The sequence below is a fragment of the Pezoporus wallicus genome, unplaced genomic scaffold (genome assembly GCF_028554395.1).
Source record: "Pezoporus wallicus isolate ANWC-B61680 ecotype Strahan unplaced genomic scaffold, APGP_CSIRO_Pwel_v1 scaffold_7850, whole genome shotgun sequence".
In the NCBI taxonomy this organism is placed as follows: domain Eukaryota; kingdom Metazoa; phylum Chordata; class Aves; order Psittaciformes; family Psittacidae; genus Pezoporus; species Pezoporus wallicus.
This window is the reverse complement of record NW_026639846.1, coordinates 196,237-217,041: the sequence shown is the minus strand read 5'-3', so window position 1 is coordinate 217,041 and position 20,805 is coordinate 196,237. Positions and strand designations below refer to the sequence as shown.

General features: G+C 62.5%; 1 protein-coding gene across 1 annotated transcript; it reads left to right on the top strand.

Moving 5' to 3' along the window:
• The first annotated feature begins 156 nt into the window (after positions 1-156).
• Positions 157-10,722, top strand: ADAM11 (ADAM metallopeptidase domain 11). Its single transcript, XM_057416625.1, has 26 exons — positions 157-282; positions 1,507-1,691; positions 2,883-2,959; positions 3,225-3,291; positions 4,342-4,427; positions 4,511-4,577; positions 4,695-4,743; positions 4,837-4,904; positions 5,199-5,273; positions 5,356-5,427; positions 5,697-5,863; positions 5,932-6,016; positions 6,106-6,196; positions 6,314-6,365; positions 6,478-6,577; positions 6,804-6,875; positions 7,684-7,776; positions 7,876-7,956; positions 8,034-8,084; positions 8,478-8,541; positions 8,626-8,725; positions 8,814-8,933; positions 9,455-9,623; positions 9,732-9,846; positions 10,056-10,146; positions 10,487-10,722. The coding sequence occupies exons 1-26, from the start codon at positions 225-227 to the stop codon at positions 10,530-10,532; spliced, it is 2,301 nt and encodes a 766-aa protein (XP_057272608.1). The 5' UTR covers positions 157-224; the 3' UTR covers positions 10,533-10,722.
• Positions 10,723-20,805: the final 10,083 nt, after the last annotated feature.

Genomic DNA, 20,805 nt, shown 5'->3' with positions numbered 1-20,805 from the left:
CGGGGGGGGGGGGGGGGGGGGGGGGGGCCGGGGCTCCGGTGCTGCAAAGCCGGGGGGGTGCCAGGGGCGCTGCGGCAGCCGGGGTTGGGGGGGGGGGGGGGGGGGAAGGACGGTACCGGGCGGGGCGGGGCGGGCCCGGGGCGGGCGCTGCCGGTGCCGCTGCCGGCAGCCGGTGGCGGGCCCGGTGCCGTGTGCTGCGGCCGCGCTCGGATTATGAAGGAGCCATGAGCCCGCTGCGGGGCTGGCTGCTCGCCCTGCTCCTCTCGGTCGCCCCGCGGGCAGGTAGGTCCCGGTCCCCGCATCCGGCATCCTCCCTCCGGCCTCGGCATCGCTCCGGTCCCAGCCCCGGTCCCGGCCCCGCCGCCGCCGCTGCGGTTTTTTCGCTGCATCGACACATTTTTCCGCAGCGCCGCCCCGCAGCGCCCCGGGAGGGGCCGGGCCCGAACCCCCCCCCCCCCCCCCCCCCGCCCCGGCTCCCGCAGCCACCGGCCCCGCACCTGCAACCCCGGACCCCGCTGCCGGGCCCCCGCTTGTCCCCCGAGCCGGGACGTGTCCCCGAGCCGGCCCCGTGTCCCCTGCGGAGCTGTCCCCATCGCCGCCCCCGCCGCGGCCCCCGCCGGAGGTGTCCCCAGAGCAGCCCCCGTGTCCCCACAGCGGCTCCCTGTCCCCCGGGTGCCCGCCCCTCAGCAGATGTCCCCACAGCGGCTCTCGGTGTCCCCTTGGGATGTGCCCCCACAGCGGCTCTCGGTGTCCCCTTGGGATGTGCCCCCATAGCAGATCTCTGGTGTCCCCTTGGTGTCCCCTATGGAGGTGTCCCTGCACCAGCCCTCCCGTCCCTTCAGTGTCCCCTCTGCGGGTGCCTCCATCGAGGCCCTCCACATCCCCTCAGGAGGTGTCCCCCCACAAGTCCCCCCTGTGTCCCCTGCATGAGGTGTCCCCCCACCAGCCTCCATCTCCCCCTGGGATGTGTCCCTATGGACACCTGGACACCTTCAGAGGTGTCCCCATCCCGGCCCTCCCTGTCCCCTGGACGTCCCCTCCAGGATGTGCTGCTGTGCCCTGACCCCCCCTTCCTCCAGGTGCAATGGGTCCCTGCCCCCCCCCCCCCCCCAAATCCCTGCTTGCTGTGTCACTTCAGCAGCCACCCGTGCCCCCTGGGTGTCCCCTCCAGGACATCTGAGGCTCCCTGAGCTTCTCCTCCCAGATGTGTGCCCATAATTGGTCCCCCACTCTCCTGGGCACCCCCCCAGCCCATCCTTCTGGGATGCGCCCATACCTGGGTGCCCCCACACACATCCTCCAGCCTGGGACATGCCCCCACGACCCCCTCTATGTCCCCTGAGCATCCCACCGGGATATGGGCGTCCCTTTCAGGATGCAGCGCCAGCCTTGGGTCACCCCCTGACCCCGTCCCATCCCTCCTCATCCCCAGCCCTCCCTGTCCCCAGCCCTCAGCGGTGCCCCCAGCCCTCTCTGGGGCCACCCCAACGTGTCCCCTGGCCGCAGGTCCCGCCGCGCAGGCCCCCTCGCTGCAGCGGAGGCTCCCCCGGTCCGGATGGCAGGACGGGAGGGTCGCCTCCCAGATCACCCACCCCAGCAGGCTGGTGGGGCACAGCTCGGGAGGAGAGGTCCAGAGGCATCAGCTGGACACCAGGGTCAGGAATGAGCCTGGAGGAGGAGGAGGAGGCCCTGTAAGTGAACCACAACCCCCCTCCATCCGCTCCCTCTGGGGTCCCCGGCTGGGTGGGCAGGTCCCCGGGGAGCTGCTGTCACCAACCCGGCTGCACCCCAGCATGTGCATGGGCCCCAGCATCCGAAACCGGAGCCTTCGTCCCCTTGGACTCCGCACCACTGCCTTCCCCTACCCCTGCACGGATGTGTGCCATGAAATCCCATTAAACCTGGATACCGGCGCGTGCGGGCACTGGGAGAGATGAAATGGGAGCGGGCAGGAATCCTGCAGCGTGAACGGGCTCATGGCTCCGGGAAGGACGAGCGAGGCCACCCGGTGCTGACCCCCAACCGCAGCCGTTCCCCCCCGCCCCGGGCTTGCTGCGGCCGGTGTCCACCCCCCCGGTGCTGTCGGTGTTTCGGTGCCGGCATCCGCGTCCCATCGGAGCCCATCGGGTTCGGTGCTCTCAAGGCGGCGGCGGCGCGCATCGATCCCCGCATCCCTGCCGGATAAAAGGGGGAACCTTGAGGAGCCGCCGCCGCAGTCGCGCTTTAAACCCGGAGTTGGGGGAAGCCACCGGAGGCCGGGAGGACGCCACCGGCGGCACCGGAGGAGGTGTTGAAGCGGGGTTGTGGGGACCCCCGGGGCCGGCTCCCTGGGGAGCCTCTGTGGCCTCCTGCCCGACCGCATGGGCACGGTCTTGGCTTGGGACATCCCCCCCGCTCCCTGCGGTGCTGTGCGGCGGCGAATGTGTCCTTGTGCCCGTGTCACCGCCCCCAGCGAGGGGAGGGGGCACCCCGGGAACGGTTTGGGTTCTCCTTGGCCGCCATTTCCCCTCGGTACCGGCGCTCCCGAGGGATGCGCTGCCGGCGGCGGACCCTCACCCGTGCGCCGAGTTTGCCGGGTCTCGGGCGGGAGCCGCAGAGCGCAGCCCTGGTGCTGCCGGCAGGAATTAGGTCAGGAATGACGGGACCGCAGGGCGGACGAAGCGGTGCGGGGATGCTCCAGGATGCACCGAGGAGGTGGCGGTGGGGCGCGGGTGCCCTCCCTGCGCTGCAGGAGGGATGATTTGGGGGGCAAAACTGCAACGTTTTCCTTTATGTTGGGTTGGGGGGAGGGTTAAAAGTAAAAGCGCCCCTATACAGGCTGCGGGTCTGGGGGTTGATGGTGGTTTAATTGGGGGGGGGTGACGGCTCCATCTCTCTCGCAGGGGCTGCATCTGGCGCGGGTGAGCTTCGTGGTGCGTGCCTTCGGCTCAGCCTTCACCCTCGACCTCCAGCTGAACCAGTGAGCAGCCCCGGGGGTCCCAGTGGGGTGGGGGGCACCTGGGTGCTGAGTCGGGGGGGGAGAGGGATCCGGGGGTGCGAGCACCCTCCCAACCTCTGGGGGTCCCACACGGGTGTGGTGCCACGTGTATGGGGGGTGAGTGAGCGATGAGGGTGCTGCAGGCAGGGCCCTGCTGCTGCTGTCTCTGTCCCTTCAGCCTCTTCCTCCTCTTCCTCCTCTTCCTCCCCACCGCCTCGGCCTCTCACCCCCTTCCTGCTCCCGGCAGCCACCTCCTCGCCTCCCGCTACGTGGAGCGGCACGTTGGGGCGGGCAGCAACGGCAGCCACAGCACGGTAAGCTGCGTGCCGTGTTACACTGTGCCATGCCATGCCATGCCATGCTGTGCCATGCTCTATTACACTGTGCCATGCTGTGCTGTGCTCTATCACCCTGTGCCATGCTGTGCCATGCTCTATCACCCTGTGCCATGCTGTGCCGTGCTCTATCACACTGTGCCATGCTGTGCCATGCTCTATTACACTGTGCCATGCTGTGCTGTGCTCTATCACCCTGTGCCATGCTGTGCCATGCTCTATTACACTGTGCCATGCTGTGCCGTGCTCTATCACACTGTGCCATGCTATCACCCTGTGCCATGCTGTGCCATGCTCTATTACACTGCGCCATGCTGTGCTGTGCTCTATCACCCTGTGCCATGCTGTGCCATGCTCTATTACACTGTGCCATGCTGTGCTGTGCTCTATCACCCTGTGCCATGCTGTGCCATGCTCTATTACACTGTGCCATGCTGTGCCGTGCTCTATCACACTGTGCCATGCCATGCTGTGCCATGCTGTGCCATGCTCTATTACACTGTGCCATGCTCTATTACACTGTGCCATGCTGTGCTGTGCTCTATCACCCTGTGCCATGCTGTGCCATGCTGTGCTGTGCTCTATTACACTGTGCCATGCTGTGCCGTGCTCTATCACACTGTGCCATGCTCTATCACCCTGTGCCATGCTGTGCCGTGCTCTATCACTGTGTCAAGCCCTTCTGTGCCAGTTCTGAGGTCATGGTGGCTCACTCATAAACCCATCAGGAGCCCACCAGCAGCTCAGCATCTCCAGCCGGGTGGCCTTAGGCAGCCCCCCCTTGCCCCTGGGGTGCCCCATGCATTGGGGTGCTGTTTCAGTGGGTGATGGGCAGTTGCACTTCACATGGGTGCTGGTGGCGGGTGATGCCCAGGGCACCATGCACACCCTAAGGGTGGCAGGCAGTGAACCCGTGAGCCGCCAGCCAGGGGGGGTGCCGGTGAAGGGGTCAGCACCCCGCACAGCACCGGCAGGATGGGACCAGGGCAGGGTCCGTCTGGCTCAGCCCCCCCCTCTCTGCTCGGGCAGGGCGCAGGGGAGCACTGCTACTACCAGGGCCGGCTCCGGGGGCAGCCCCACTCCTTCGCAGCTCTCTCCAGCTGCCAGGGTCTGAGGTGAGTGCTCCCCAGCCCTCGGTGTGTGGGGCAGGGGCTGCTGCACCCCCTGCACCCCGTTACCCCCCCAATGCTCTTTGCAGCGGGGTCTTCTCGGACGGCAGAGCCACCTTCCTGATCGAGCCCCAGGCGGGCGTCGAGCACGGGCAGGTGAGTGCCCCAGGACCCGCCATGGGCCTGCTCCGGCTCCCACACTGCAGCATCAGGGCCCTGGCTGCAGGCTGGGGGCACCCATGGGGGGCCGTGACGCTCGTCTCCCCATGGCAGGGCCTTCGACCGCACGTGGTCCAGCGCATCCCCAACTGCTCCCAACCGGGTGAGCCTTCCTGTGGCGCTGGTGCCTGTCCCCATGGAGCGGTGCTGGTGGCGCCGGGTCTCGTGTCCCACCGGCTCTGTCCCTTCCCTCCAGGCTGCCTCTTCCCCGTGTGGAGCCAGCGCGTCGCGGGCGGGTTACCCAAGCTACGGCGGCGGCGGCAGGTTGGGGGGGGGACAAGGATGCTCGGTCCTTGGTCTCTGGGTGCTGGCTTGGCCTCAGCACGGCCCTGCCATGGGTGCAGCCGGGCTGGTTTGTGGGTGCTGGGGATGTGTTGGCAGGATGGTGCCGCTGCTGCAGGCTCAGGGATGCTCGGGGGGGGGGGGACTCTGCCAATACCAGGGGGGTTCCCCGCTCCATGCATCCCAATGGGCAGCCACAAAAGGGATCCCGAAGCCCCATTGCCGGGGCTGGGCGGGTGGATCTGCCGGATCTCAGCCACGGGCTCCCACCGGCAGGTCCGCCGAGCCCAGCACACGGTCCACAGCGAGACCAAGTACATCGAGCTGGCCGTGGTGAACGACCACCAGCTGGTGAGTGCTGGTGGGGCTGGTGGGGTCGGGGTGCCTCCCCCCCCCCCAGCCATCCTATCCCCTGCTGTTTCCCCCCCCTTAGTTCTTACAGCTCCGCAAGTCCGTGGTTCTCACCAGCAACTTCGCCAAGTCCGTGGTCAACCTGGCTGACATGGTGAGAGCCCCTTTGGCCTGGGGGAGCCCTGGCACACAGAGGTTGGGGGGGTTTGGGGTCCCCAGGGTGTTTGTCCCCATCACCCGGTGGGTTTGTTCCCCAAGGAGCTCATCCCCAGGGTGTTCGTCCCTGGTGCCTGATGGGTTTGTCCCTGAGGGCGATGCCCCCTGCATTGTCCCCACCGGGTTGGTCCCCAGCACCTGATGGCTTTGTCCCAGGGAGCGGTTTCACCCCCAGCACTGGTGTGTGCCCCCCCCTTGTCCCCACAGATCTACAAGGAGCAGCTCAACACCCGCATCGTGCTGGTGGCCATGGAGACGTGGGCCTCGGAGGACCGGATCCGCATGGGGGAAGACTCCTTGGAGACGCTGACGGAGTTCGTGAAGTACCGGCGGGAGGGCCCGGCCGAGCACAGCGACACCGTCCACCTCTTCTCGTGAGCGCCGCATCCCCGCCGCCGCCGGGAGCCGCTGGCCCCGGTGCCCACCATCCTCTTCCTCGCAGGGGCCGGACCTTCCAGAGCAGCCGCAGCGGCACCGCTTTTGTGGGGGGCATCTGCTCGCCCGCCCGTGCCGGGGGGGTCAATGAGGTGGGTGCGGTGGGACCCCCATGGAAGCAGGGTGGGGATGGGGGGGGGATCGTCCCGGTGACCCCCACCCCGGTCCCTCCCGTGTGCAGTACGGCAACGTGGCGGCCATGGCGGTGACGCTGGCGCAGACGCTGGGGCAGAACGTGGGCATGATGTGGAACAAGCACCGCACGGCCGCAGGTACCGGCACCCCCCCCCCCCGGTGGCTCCATGGGGACAATGGGGAGGGGGACCCCCAAGTGCCACCAAGGCGGTGCAGGGCAGCAGCACCCCCCCAGCCCCTCTGCTCTCCTCCAGGCGACTGCCGGTGTCCGGACTCGTGGCTGGGCTGCATCATGGAGGACACAGGGTGGGTGCCCCTTGGGGGGGGCATTGCCGAAGGTCCTGCCCTGCTCCGGGGGCCCAGCCTGGTGCTGCCCCCCCGGTGGCACTGGGGGGTGACGGTGCCCCCGGCCCCACAGGTACTACCTCCCGCGGAAGTTCTCCCGCTGCAGCATCGATGAGTACAACCAGTTCCTGCAGGACGGCGGCGGGAGCTGCCTCTTCAACAAGCCCCTGAAGGTAACGGCCCCCCCCGGGCCCCCTCATGCTGGGGGGAACCATGTCCTGGGGGTCCCCGGGGCTCCTGCTGGGTCCCAGGTAACAGCAGCAGCATCGAACCCGGTGTCCCCAGCGGGGGATGTTCTGGGGGTCCTGCTATTCCCTGGGGACGATGCCCTTCTGGGGGGCTCGGGGGCACCCCCAGCATCTCCTGTGTCTGTTGTGTCCCCCAACTCGGTCCTGGCAGCTCCTGGACCCCCCAGAGTGCGGCAATGGCTTCGTGGAGGCGGGCGAGGAGTGCGACTGCGGCTCGCTGGCGGTGAGCGGGGCCGGGGCTGCCGGTGTTACCTGGTGATGTGGTGTGACGTGTCGTGACATGTGACGTGATGTGACATGTCATGACGTGGTGTGACACGTCGTGACGTGGTGTGACACATTGTGACATAGTGTGACACGTTGTGACGTGGTGTGACATGTCATGACGCGGTGTGACACGTCGTGACATGGTGTGACACGTCGTGACATAGTGTGACATGTCGTGACATGGTGTGACATGTCGTGATGTGACACGTCATGACGTGGTGTGACACGTCGTGATGTGGTGTGACAAGTCGTGACGTGGTGTGACACATCGTGATGTGGTGTGACACGTCGTGACGTGTGACACGTCGTGACGTCATGTGACATGTCATGACATGGTGTGACACGTCGTGACGTGGTGTGACATGTCATGACACGGTGTGACACGTCGTGACGTGGTGTGACACGTCGTGACATAGTGTGACATGTCGTGACATGGTGTGACATGTCGTGACATGGTGTGACATGTCATGACATGGTGTGACACGTCATGACGTGGTGTGACACGTTGTGATGTGGTGTGACATGTCGTGACGTGGTGTGACACGTCGTGATGTGGTGTGACAAGTCGTGATGTGGTGTGACACGTCGTGATGTGGTGTGACATGTCATGATGTGGTGTGACACGTCGTGACGTCGTGTGACACGTCGTGACGTCATATGACATGTCATGACATGGTGTGACACGTCGTGACGTCATGTGACATGTCATGACATGGTGTGACATGTCGTGACGCGGTGTGACGCACCGGTGGCTGTCCCGGCAGGAGTGCGCCAGGAGTGGGGGGAACTGCTGCAAGAAGTGCACGCTGACCCACGACGCCATGTGCAGCGATGGGCTCTGCTGCAAGGGCTGCAAGGTGAGGGGCAGGGGCAGGGGCAAGGGGATGATCCAGGATCCCGCAGGGACGGATCCGATCCGGTGGGCTCCTGATGTGGTGGCTTCATCCCGGGTGCAGTACGAGCCGCGCGGAGTGTCCTGCCGGGAGGCTGTCAATGAGTGCGACATCCCCGAGACCTGCACCGGGGACTCCAGCCAGGTGAGCTGGAGCAGGAGGCGCGGTGGCACGCGTGGGGCCGTGGGGCATCACCCCTCCTCTTCTGTGTCCCCCGACAGTGCCCCCCCAACCTCCACAAGCTGGATGGCTACTTCTGTGAGAACGAGCAGGTGAGCCCGGTGGGACAGGGCCGTGGGGCTCAGCAATGTCCCTGCGGGGGGCCACGGTCCCTATGGGGTTTGGGAACATCCCGGTGGGCTCCAGCATCCTGGTGCTGGCGCATGTTGGGGATGGCAGCAGCACTGAGCCCCACACACGTGCAGGATGCGGGCTTTGGGTACCAGGGTCCCCAGGGTGGGTGAACCCTCACTGGATCCCGAGTCCCAGCAGTATTCCAGGAGCCGCAGCCCATTCCTACGTGCGCCCCCACAGTGATGGGATGAGCAAACCCTCCCTGCACCTCAAACACCCTCCCCTGCACACACGCGGCTCCCGGTCCCTGTGCCTGGCACTGGGGGGGGGGGGTCCTTGTCCTTGCACCACCTCCATGGCCATGTCCGCAGGGGCGATGCTATGGCGGGCGCTGCAAGACCAGAGACCGGCAGTGCAACGCGCTGTGGGGCCGCGGTGAGTGTCAGCCCCGGTGGGGGGGGGGGCTTTGCCACGGTGGAACCGGGGGGGGGGCAGGCAGGTGACACCCCCTTCCCCCAGGCTCAGCCGAGCGCTTCTGCTATGAGAAGCTCAACGTGGAGGGGACCGAGAGGGGCAACTGCGGGCGCGAGGGCCTGGGCTGGCTGCAGTGCAACAAGCAGTGAGTGACCCCCCCCCACCCCACCCCGGCCCCGTGTCCCCTCCCGGGTGCCCCCCCCCCGGCCGCTGACACGGTGGGGGCCTGGCAGGGACGTGCTCTGCGGCTTCCTGCTCTGCGCCAACATCTCGGGGCCCCCCCGGCTCGGGGAGCTCAGCGGAGAGGTCGCCACCACCACCTTCTTCCACCAGAACCGCTACGTGGACTGCAGGTGGGTGTCCCCATGGACGGGAGGGAGCCCCCATGGCCACGGGGTGCCCCCATGGATGGGATGGAGCCCCCATGGCAGGGAGGGGGCCCTCATGGACGGGAGGGAGCCCCCATGGCCGAGAGGGAGCCCCCATGGACGGGAGGGAGCCCCCATGGCAGGGACAGAGACCCCATGGATGGGACGGAGCCCCCATGGCCAGGAGGGAGCCCCCATGGCAGGGAGGGAGCCCCCATGGCCGCGGGGTGCCCCCATGGCAGGGAGGGAGCCCCCATGGCCAGGAAGGAGCCTCCATGGCCGGGAGGGAGCCCCCATGGCCGGGAGGGAGCCCCCATGGCCAGGAAGGAGCCTCCATGGCCGGGAGGGAGCCCCCATGGACGGGAGGGAGCCCCCATGGCTGGGAGGGAGCCCCCATGGCCGGGAGGGAGCCCCAGTGGCCGGGACGGAGCCCCCATGGCCGCGGGGTGCCCCCATGGAAGGGAAGGAGCCCCCCCGGGTCACCGGCTCCCCCCGTGCCGGCGCAGGGGGGGCCACGTGCAGCTGGTGGACGGCTCGGACCTGAGCTACGTGGAGGACGGGACCCCGTGCGGGCCCGGGATGCTGTGTCTCGACCGCAAATGCCTTCCAGCCACAGCCTTTAACTTCAGCTCCTGCCCCGGGAGCTGGGATGGGAAGATCTGCTACGACCACGGGGTGAGGGACACGGGGGGGGGGGGGGGGGGGGGGGGGGGGGGGGGGGGGGGGGGGGGGGTGTCACAAGGCGGTGGGGCCGGGGGGGGGGGTGACGCCGTCCCCTCGCAGGTCTGCAGCAATGAGGGCAAGTGCATCTGCCGGGCGGAGTGGACGGGGAAGGACTGCAGCGTCTACGACCCCATCCCCGAGCCGAAGCCGACGGGGGAGACGGAGCGCTACAAGGGTCCGTGTGCCCCATGGTGGGCTCCCCACGTCCCGCTGCGACCCCAGACACCCCCTCCCTCCCCCGGGGGCCCAAGGGGGTCTCCCTCACCCTGGTGCTGCAGCTCAGCTGGGCACAACTGGGTTCTGCCCCATCCCAGCCCCCCCCCCCCCATCACTGGGGCTGTCCCCCCACTGATGCGTGTCCCTGTCCCCTCCTCCCTGTCACAGGTCCCAGTGGCACCAATATCATTATCGGCTCCATCGCGGGGGCCGTGCTGGTGGCTGCCATCGTCCTAGGGGGGACAGGCTGGGGATTTAAGTAAGCAGCCGCCGCATGGCTCGTCCCCTCTGCGGCCCTCACCGGCCACATCCCTCCTGCGTCCTGGGGACACCCCCGAGCTGGGCATCACCCACAGCGTGGGTCCCTGGGGGCTCCCTCACCTCCCTGTCCCTGCCTGGTCCCCTGCCCGCATGTGGCACTGGGGGGGTGTCGGTGTCACCCATGGCGCTGCTGCCCCCATGCCTGTTCTCCTGCCTGCACACGTCTGCTGCCTGTGGGACCTGGGACCCTGGTTGGGGGGGGGGGACACGGCCACCCGCACACCCAGGGCTGGCACTAACGCTCCTCTCCTCTCCTCTCCCCCCCGCCGCCCCCCAAGGAACATCCGCCGCGGAAGGTACGACCCGGCGCAGCAGGGAGTGTAACCGTGCCCCCCCCTCGTCTCCTCCTCGTCACCGTCACTGTCACCGTCGCCTGACGGCGTGGGAGCCCCCCCCGGCCGGGCCCGTCTGTCCGTGTCGCTGTGTGTCCGGCCGTGCTGTCTCCATCTCTGTGCCCCCCGCAGCTGAAAAGAGACAGGGGTTGAAGGAGGGAAGGGGGGGGGTCACACACTGGCAGCAGCCCCCCCCCCCCAACACCAGTTGCTGGCTCTTTTCAGCTCAGTGTCCCCCCCCCATGTGTCCCCCCCATGTCACAGCCCCGCACTAAACGCACCCCCACTTCTGTGTTGCAGGTCCGGGGGGGCCTGAGCAGAGCGGCTCCGCCCCCCTCCCCCCCCCCCCCCCCCCGCCCAGCGCCTCATTAACAGCAATTAAACGGGGAGCCCGTGGAGGAGAGCGGGGGGGGGGACACCCGGGACCACCCCCCCCGTCCCCCACCGCACCGCCACGAATGTACCGGCCCCCCCCCCCCGGGCTGGTGGCACCGGGATTAATGTACCTGCAGGGGCAACCAGGGACATCCCCCCCCCCCCCCGCCCCACATTCCCTCCTCTGCCCCCCATCAGCAGCTTCCCGGGCCCCCCAAAGGTCAGGCCCAGTGCCCCCCAGTACCAATGTATCCAGGCCTGGAAGTTGTGTCCCCCCAGCCCAGATGCCAGGTCTGGGTCTGTGGGGGTGAGGACTGCACCCCCAGATGTGTGTGTGTGTCCCCATGTGGGGATTTGTCCCCCCAATGTCATGGCTGCACCCACCCAGCCATTGAAACCCCGATGTCCCCCGCGGTGGGGACAAGCATCCCTCTAGGGCAGGGACCCCCCTCCACGTCCCCAGCTCAGGCAGATGAACCCCAAACTGGTGGCACTGGGGATGGAGGGAGGGTCGGTGACAGCAGAGGGGGGGCCTGGATTATAGGGTGAGCCCCAGGCTGGTGGCACACAGGGGTCCTTGGTGGGTGGCACGTGTGTCCCCCTGCCCCATGGCAGGCGGTTGCACAGCACCTGCTGGGTGTCCCTGACCCCCTGGGAGGGGGGTGGGATGCGTCACCCCATCCCCATGGCACACGTCACCCTGCATGGGGTGGCTCTGGAGGGCCACCCAACCCACAGCACCACAGAGCACTGGTCCCTTCAAGCCCTGGTGATGCTCAGCATGGGGGGACACCTCTAGGGACAATGAGTGTGTGTGTATGGGGACACGGCTGGTGGCACTCAGGAAGGGGATAATGGGGGACAACACCCCATGCCCATAGCAGTGGGGGTGTCCCCCTGTGTCCTCCCTTGGCCAGTGTCCCTGCCCACCATAGGGCCCCTTGCCACTAAGGCAGGAGGTGACCAAGGGTGTCCCCAAGCCCAGCTATGGTCGATGCACATGGTGGTCCCTGTGTTGTGTGACAGCCCCGCTCAGCACCCATGGGTGCCTTGGCTGCGGTGGCAGAAGATAGAGGACAGGGCACTGCCACGGCAGGGTGCTGGCAGTGGGAGAGAATGGTAGCTCCTTGTGGGATGGGCTTTGGGGACACAGGGACACAGGCACAGGGAGGGGGAAACTGAAGCAACCCCCATCTCCATCACTGTCACCACAATGTCCCCACTGTCACGGCCACCGTGCCAGGGTGGTCCCCGTGGCGAGGGGACGCCTCTATTTCAGTTCTCACTGGGTTTGGGGACATTAATACACACACACATATATATATATATATAAATATGGGGGGTTCTTAACGATTTTAACGCTGTGAGGCCGAGCGGTGCCACCGCGGAGGTGCCAGCGGCTCGGACAGGGGCTTCACCCGGTGCTTCCAGAGCCAAGAGATCAACCCCCCCCTCCAGCCCCACATTCCCAGCAGGGGCCACGCACAGCGGGGTGGTGACACCACCACCCCCCCCCAGCCCCCACATCCCATCCCGAGCTCCTGCTTTGCACGTGCTGCGGAGCCGGAGCCGCCGCGTGTTCCCAACGCGGTGCCCGGCTCCGGCCCCGGCCCCGGCAGCCTCCTGCGATGCCACAACTTATTTACAATAAAGGGTTGGAAAAGGATGGGGTTGTGCTTGGCACCGGCGCCGTGAGCGGGAGGGATGGGGCCGGGGGGGGGCTGAGCCCCCCCCCACATCTCCTCAGGAGGATGCTCCGGGACGTGGTCCCCTCCGCTTCATCCCACCAATACCCCACACACCCCACCCTGGCCCATCCGCAAGGGATGGCTCCATCCCAACCATAACATCAAAAGTCAGGGTCCCATCTTACGGACCCAACGGCACATGGTTGAGTGCCACCAAGCTCCCTCCCTCCAAGCTCTCACCCGGCTGGGGACCCTGTCCCCCATCCCACCACAGAGATGCTCAGCCTTATGTCAGGGCTCAGCATGAGGACACTGCTCCATCCCTGTCCCACCATGGGCACCCCTCGCTGTCCCAGCATGGGACTGGTCCCTTGCCCACCTCCGGGACACACAAGCCGCTCACTGCCCCATTGCAGGGCCACGGGAGCAGGTCCCTGTCCCCTCCCAGGGCCACCCTCAGGCTGGCTCTGCAGTGGGGTGAGCAACCCCTGGCAGACGGGGACCCGGGGATGGGTCCCCAGCTCCCCGAAGGGCCCGTGAGGATGGAGCATGATCCCCGGGGGAGGCTGCGCCGGCAGAGCCCGCACTCTCGGACCGCTCAGCGCAGCCACCACGAGAGGGCTCCCCCAGCCCAGCCCATGCCCGGCCGGCGCAGGAGATGCTCGCACATCCCTGAGATGCTCCAGGGCCACTCGGGTCCCCGCGAGCCCCAGCTTCGAGCCTGAGGTCCTCTGACGGCAAAAAGGGTGGCAGGTGGGGGGCACCACACGAGCGTTGCTACCAGCACCCTCAGCCCAGCATCCCCATGCCCACGGAGGGTCACTTCCCTGCAGAATCCTTTCTCTGCCAGCCAGGGACACGGGGTGGGATGCAGGACAACACACGCTGTCACCAAGCCACTGGCAAGGGGTGGCCCTGCAGAGCACCCCTACACAGGGAGCATGAAAACACTTGTTCAGCACCTTACCATAGAACCGTGGAACGGTTTGGGCTGAAGGGACCTTAAAGCTCATCCCATTTTAACAAGCAGGGACACCTCCCACTACAGCAGGCTGCTCCAAGCCCGTGTCCAACCTGGCCTTGAGCTCTGCCGGCGATGGGAATGTTCTCCTCCATCACTCCTTATGGCAAGATGCTGAGCACCAGGGCCCGTGCACACAATGCAGGGTGCTGGGCGAGGAGGATGAGGACACTCACTGCTGGCTCTGCCCCACTTGGGGTGCCCGGGAGCACCCTGGGGTGCTGCCTCCCTCAGGAGCAAACCCAGCCCCAGACAGGAGCCTCTCTACTGGTTCCAGAAGGATCAAGCCCATCTTATCAAAGCAATCACTGTCATCTGCTCGCCCTGTCCCCCCCGGCTGCAGCCTCACTAGAAGTGCTGCAGGATGGGCAAGGGAGCCTCTGGCTGTGGCAGGGAGTGTGGGGGGAGCAGGCAGCTGAGCTGGGGGGGGTCTGCATGAGGAGCATCCCCCCTGCCCCTCAGCCGCAGTGCCTGCTCCTGCCAGGGCCAGGCTTGGAGCCAGCAGGGCCCTTTCTCCCCCCAGCACCATGAGCCCCTCAAGGGTTTTAGCCACAGACTTGCAGCAGGCACAACGGAGCTGCAGCTATTTTGGGCTCGTGTCTGGATACCAGCGCGATGAGTGAGCCAGAAATATGCCAGATGCACAGACTGGGCCTGAATCTGAAGCTATTCAGGGCCTTCAGGGTCAGGAGGGCAAACCCCACGCCTTGCAGTCAGCCCAGCTCTGGTCTGCACCCCGCAGGGTCACACAGCACCTATGCTGGCTCAGGGCAGGGTCCTGCTCACCAGGATGCCACGGTGGGGTTGGACATGCCCCGGCACAAAGGAGATGCTCCTTGACCAACATCCCATCGCAGGCAGCAGGGTGCAGCTCCCAGAGGTGCTCAACGCCCCAGGCAGCTGCTTCTCTCCATCACAGGTGTCTCCAGCTCCATCACATCACCCAGCTCCTCCACCCTGAGCTGCCCCAAACCAGAGCACAGGCTGGCTGGATGCTGCAGCATTCCTGCCTGTCCTCAAGCAGTTTTATATCAGCCTCCAGTCCTTGGGTCCTCACACGTGCTAAAGGTGAACCACACCACCCAAGGGAGCAGCCACAGCCTCCCACTGCATGCTGGTGTTAAGATGCTCCAACAATGATGCTGTGAGGCTGGCATCGGCTTTGTGGCTCCTCCAAGGTCACTCGCCGAGCTCTCCCCCTAATCCCAGTGGGATACATCCCCACATAACACAGCAAACCTGAAAGGAACTGCAGGAGCAACCCCGTGGGCAGGTCTGGGGGGTGCATCTCTTGTCACTTACCAGGGCTCAGCTCCAAGACCCGTATCTGCCCCTCTTTTTGCTGCAGACAGAGCGGGTCCTGCCAACCTCGACCCCCAGCAATGAAAATCAATCCCTCATTACCAGCAGAACCAAAGAGAGAAGCAAGCAGCTCCCGCACAGCCGCCTCGCTGCGTGCGCTGCGCAGCGGGAAGCCCTTGAACCTGAAGCATCTCCACTCCTTTGGCTGCCGAAGCCGATGATGGACCATCTGGCTGTGATTTTTCAACTGGAATCAAAGGAGGCTCTTTGCCTCCTCAAGGCCCCCCCCATGGTGGTGGCAGAGGCCGCAGCCTGGGTGAGCAGAGGGAGGCTCTGAGTTTCCACCTTGCCCATGAGCACTGCACAATGGGAAGCTCGCCTGGGAGAGAAGCCCACGGGCTGGAGGCGCGTGAAGCAGCTTTCTGGGAAGGGAAGGAGTTCTGCTGGCCCAGAAGAGAGCCACTGGCCTGAAAACGTGACTCAAGGCTTTGGGGTGCCTTAACCTCAGCCTTGCCACCGCCAGCTCCAGCGGGGAAAAGGAGGGAAACCCAATCCCTATGAGACAAATCAATTCCCAAATGCCCTTCCAGAAGCAGCCTCCTGTCCCAGGACACTGCCTGCATCGCCTTGTAGGTCTTTTCCAGCCCAAAGCCTGTGTCATTCCTTGCTGCTGCTTTTCACGAGCAGCCCCGGAACGCCCGAGTTCCCATTCCTGCCGCCAGCAGCTTTAACCCCTCGAGGCAGAGGCGAACCCGACGGCTGCTGCCCCTGGGACTGCCCGGGCAGGATTGGTGCGGGCTGTGTCACAGCTCAGCAGTTCAAATCCAGGTCAGCAGAGCTGAACTGAGAAGCCCCAGTGGGCCCATTTCACCTTGGCAGTGCAGCGAGAGCAGAGGCAGGCGCGGAGGCTCCGTTCCATCACTGCAGCACAGGGGGACCTGTCCCTGCTGGGACTGCAAGCACGATGTGAAGCCCTCCTGAGCTTCTGCTAAACTACAGGGGCTGGGGATCGGAGCCTGTGGAGTGAATGTGGCATCTGACAAAAAAAGGGGCTGTTTTCCTGGTTCTCCTAAGCTTTCCTTCCTACTTCTTCTGGAGAATTTCGATTCAAAGCTACGAAACAGCAATTTGTCAAATTAGCTTTGAAGCCTCTCAAGATCTCAGCTCTCCTCTGCGGGGGATCTGCAGTACCATGGCCACCAGGTCAGAGCACTTTACGTAACTATCTCCTTACCCCTACACCAGCTACTGCTGGTTTTATCTCCTGTCCTTACTGGACATCACAATGTGCATGCAAATAGGAAATGCATAAAGGCCTAACATCGCAGGGAATCAGAACTTATTTTGTCATTATCCAACAGCGCTGCTGCAAGCAGCCAGTCAGCAAGAAAAGGCAATAGGTGATAAGGAACCAGATTTTGGAGCCATCAGTTACACCAGTTTCACTTCACAGCCTGGTGGCATCTTCCTGAGTTCATTCCCTTCTGTGGCAGCCCAGTAATGAACTGCTCTCCTTTCCCTAGTGCATGGGGGAGAAATCCTGTGTGACAGAGGGATCTAATAGATGTGCTGGCAAAGGAAACTTCAGGGCAGCTTGAGTCTTTGTGGGAACACCATCTTCTGGGTGACCAAGGTGTAAAGCTTTCCCACCTCCCTCTGTCTCCCTACATCATTCTAACATTGAGCTATTTTTTTACCCACACATTGCCAGCCTGCTCTGAAGCATCTCAGGGCTTTCACAACACATGCAGCAGCAAAGACCTCCCTCAGATGGGATTGCCAGGGGGCCACAAAGGTGCTGCGAGGGCTGGAGCAGCTCTGCTCTGGAGCCAGGCTGAGAGAGCTGGGCTGGGGCAGCCTGGAGAAGAGAAGGCTCCTGAAGGGGAGACCTGAGAGCAGCTCCAGTGCCTGAAGGGGCTGCAGGAAAGCTGGAGAGGGGCTTGGGACAAGGGATGTAGGGACAGGCCAAGGGGAATGGCTTTAACCTGCCAGAGGGGAGACTGAGATGAGCTCTTAGGCAGAAGCTCTTCCCTGTGAGGGTGCTGAGGCAGTGGCACAGGGTGCCCAGAGAAGCTGTGGCTGCCCCATCCCTGGCAGTGTTCAAGGCCAGGTTGGACACAGGGGCTTGCAGCAAGCTGCTCCAGTGGAAGGTGAACTGAAAAGTTCTGCTCTCGGAGGGGGAATACTGCACACCAGGTGATGCCAGGCCCTTAGCACTGAGAACAGCAGTTCCTGCCTCCAAACCTTCACAGAACACCTCTCACTTCCAGGCTCCTGCACATTCCATTGGAGTATTTGGTATTGGGGGGGGGGGGGGGAACAGATAAAAACATAAAAATACCAAAAATTTAAACCAAGCTATCCTGATCTCTTGGTCTGCAGACCAGGTTCGCACTGGCAATGGCCTATTCTGCCTCCTGCATTCCCACCATCCCATCACCTACAGCACTGCTCTTGGGTGCTTCACCTGGCTTGTGAGAATAACCCATCTTACCTGGCCAAGTTCGCTATGCAGCACCATAACACGGCAGGGACCGATGCCCACAACATTTACATTCAACTCTGAATCATGCACCTCATCAGCAAATGGACCAGATGGATCCAGCCCTGATTTGCAGAGACCCTCACTGCACATTTCCACAGTGGCATGGGCTGGTATGAGCAAAGTTAGCTCTTTTCTCATGGTGAGTATGGAAAACACACTCCCAGGGGCATCTCCATGTTAATCTCTCACACGGGGGGGGAACAAGCCCTCAGATGCAGCTCGCAGCTGATGTGATCAAAGTGACTTCTCAAAGACCTTTGCAAACGTTCACAAGTTTCTTACGGACTGTGGTTGACAAATCAGCCACCTTTTGTGCTTCCTGCTTTGCAGGTCACATAAAGGGCTCTGGCAGGGCTGCAAGGTCAGTGACTCTCAGCTCAGTGGAAACCGGCTCCTTCCAGAGGGCTGCACCTCTTATGGAGGCTACAGAGCTTATAGAACATCCAACGTGCCCACAGACAGGCACCAGCCTCCCAACAAGGCACAAACTTCCCTTTGTAACTTCCTGTTTTCAAAGTGTTTTGCACCACAGTTAATACAAACACCCCCAAGGATGTCTAGGATGCATTAAGTCTCAATGTTTTGTATATGACATGAGAATACGCACTCACTATTGTTAACACCGGCCACTCAATACCATAATACCAGCTTCAGAGGAATGGAAAAGAAATATTGCTATCAGCAGTAGAAAGTGAGAGAGAAATTCTGCCTCGGAGCTTAGAGCCATCACACTTAAATTCAGGTATTGTGAATTGTGGAACGTGAAGATGAAAGAAACCCCTTCTTCTCTGCACAAGAAGTCAGGGCCATAAGAGCCAGGTAGTGGATACACACCTACATCCTGACATCTGCTAGTATCAGTGTGTTACCAAGACCGTTTTCCACGCAGAACAGGCTTTTAAACAAGTTTCCTGAGAGTGGATTTTCAGGTGATTTCAGGTTTATGGAAAACAGATAAAAAATCCCTGGCAAACAACTCGCAAATGGGAATATTGATTTCCTAAGGATAAGAAGCACTCAGGGGTAAAAGGAAAAGTAATTCCCTCAAGTCACAGCATGTCCTTGAATAAAAGCAAGATGAAAGCAGAGAAGTTGGCACGATGCTTTCCAATCCTCACAGCAAAGCTGAAATACACCACTGCTTTCTTCCTGACACCAGAAATTCCATTCAACACCACGCTGGGATCCCACCATCCAACTGAACACCAAGACTAACCTGGCAGAATGCGTTACAGGTCTGCATCACCCCGGGCTGCGGCCATCCCTGAAGGAGAGTGGGTTTGCAGCTCCTGCTGCTCACCCAGGCTTTGTGTCCACACAGAGGAAACCCAGGCCAGGAGGCAGCAGAAGTCACAAACTCTGTCCCAGGCACCTCTGTTCTGCTCGTGGGGAAGCAGCAGGCTCAGGTCCACAATCTGGAGACAGGTCCCTTGCCAAAGAGTAACCAGAACATCCTGTTCCACAGAAAAAGAAAAGGGAGAAGGGCAGCAAAATCTGAAGTGTACAGAAACCTCTCCACACCACCAATGAGCACGGCTCCGAGGTTTGAAATCCCCCTTGTAAGGCATTTGTCCTCAGCCCTCAACACGGAATTTACACAACACTAATGTCACACTGCACAAAACAAAATGTCATTTTCCAAGCAATAATGAAGTGATATTTGAAGTCTCCTCTGATACAGAGAAAATGAATGGCAAGGCCTGAAGGAGCAGAAAGAAGCCCCAGAGCTCCTTTCCACGCTGCTGTCGAAAGGTGAGTTGCACCATTAACAGCAAACCCTGATGTACATCATGCAATTAGATCCATCTTTCAGGAACTGTTTCATGGTAAGTGCACAAGGTGCAGAGCACAGTAGATCCCATTCAGAGGAATTAGGCACGCCACAAACACCCCAAGAGCAACCAGGCAATAAACAGGTCCTTTGGAAAGTAACCTCAGAGCTGGGAAGTTATGTGCCCGGTATCAAGAATTCATCATGAAGAGTGCAGTTGAGACAAAACTGCAGCTAACTACAGGAAGGAAAATGAAATGCTAACAATATTAAACACCTCATCTACGCTTCCAACAGGAAAATGACTCTGCAGAGAGGATCCAATTTATACTTTCAACTCCAGGTTGTATTATCCTCGCTTTATAGCTGAGAAAAAGGTGGATGTGTCAGCTGGCCTGCCCAGCGACACAGAGGATCAGTTGGGATCACGTCAAGGGGCATGGTGCTGCTGGAAAGGGCCTCAAGCACCCAGGGCAGCCACACAGGGCTGGCAGATGTGGTACAGGACCCCTGGGAGATGGGCAGCAGCTGGAGGCTATGCACAAGACCCAGGGGGTTCTCAGATACATCTGCAAGGAGCAAGTGAAGCAGGCCTGGGGTGACTGCACACAATCCCAGCTTTGACCTCTGGGTGCCTGTCTCTGAGCACAAGATCAAATCCAGCCATCACATGATGGCTTCTATTACATGATTCCCCAAGAAACAGACTGCAAGAAAAGAGCTGCAACAGCACCCTTCCTTTTTTTAGTTATAGCCAAATGCCTGAAGCGTTTCAGAATTTCTTGCTGCAAATTCCCTGTTAAATGAAGGCTTCTGCACTTTAAAACACTTAAGCACATGCTTAGCTGGATGCCTGTAGCTGGCTGCATTGACTCATGCAGAGATAATCACATGCTTAAAGATAAGGCGAAGTTAAGTGTCCTTCTGGAGCAGCAGAGGCACACAGAGCACGACCCCAGGTCCCACTGCACCTCCTCAGTTATCCGTGCACTTGAACCCGTGCTGGATGGCTCACGCTGGTGTTACCCTGCCTGGGCAGGGAGCTGGTGACTGTGTCTCGGCTGCTCCCTGCTCCATGAGGGTTTCCCAGGAAACTGCAGGATGCTCAGGTAACCTGACAGTGAGAAAGCACACACAGTTATTAGTCTGGATCCCCCCCTTGGTTGCCACGACCGGTTTCTGCCCTTACAGCCCTGGACACAAGGAGCTCTGTGACACAGGCAGCACTGTCCTCCTCTACACGGCTGCTTTTAACTCTGAACAAACAGCTTTTCATTGCAAGCCCCCCACCCCACCAAATCCATCTCCCTTCAGCCTTCTCACAGCTGAAACCACGTAATGCCTCCCTCAGACCCACTCCCACTTTTGAGGGCAAAGTGCAGCCAGGGCAAGGCATGGGACACTGACAAAAGCCCTCTTCTGTGCCGGCAACACAGCCAGGCATTCAGCTGGCAGTTCGGAAGGGAGCAGGGCAGCCAGCTCCGTATGTTCTTTGGCAAACTGCAGCTAAATTAGGGCAGCTAATGCTGCACAGTTCACTGGACAGGATCAGCATGCTCAGTC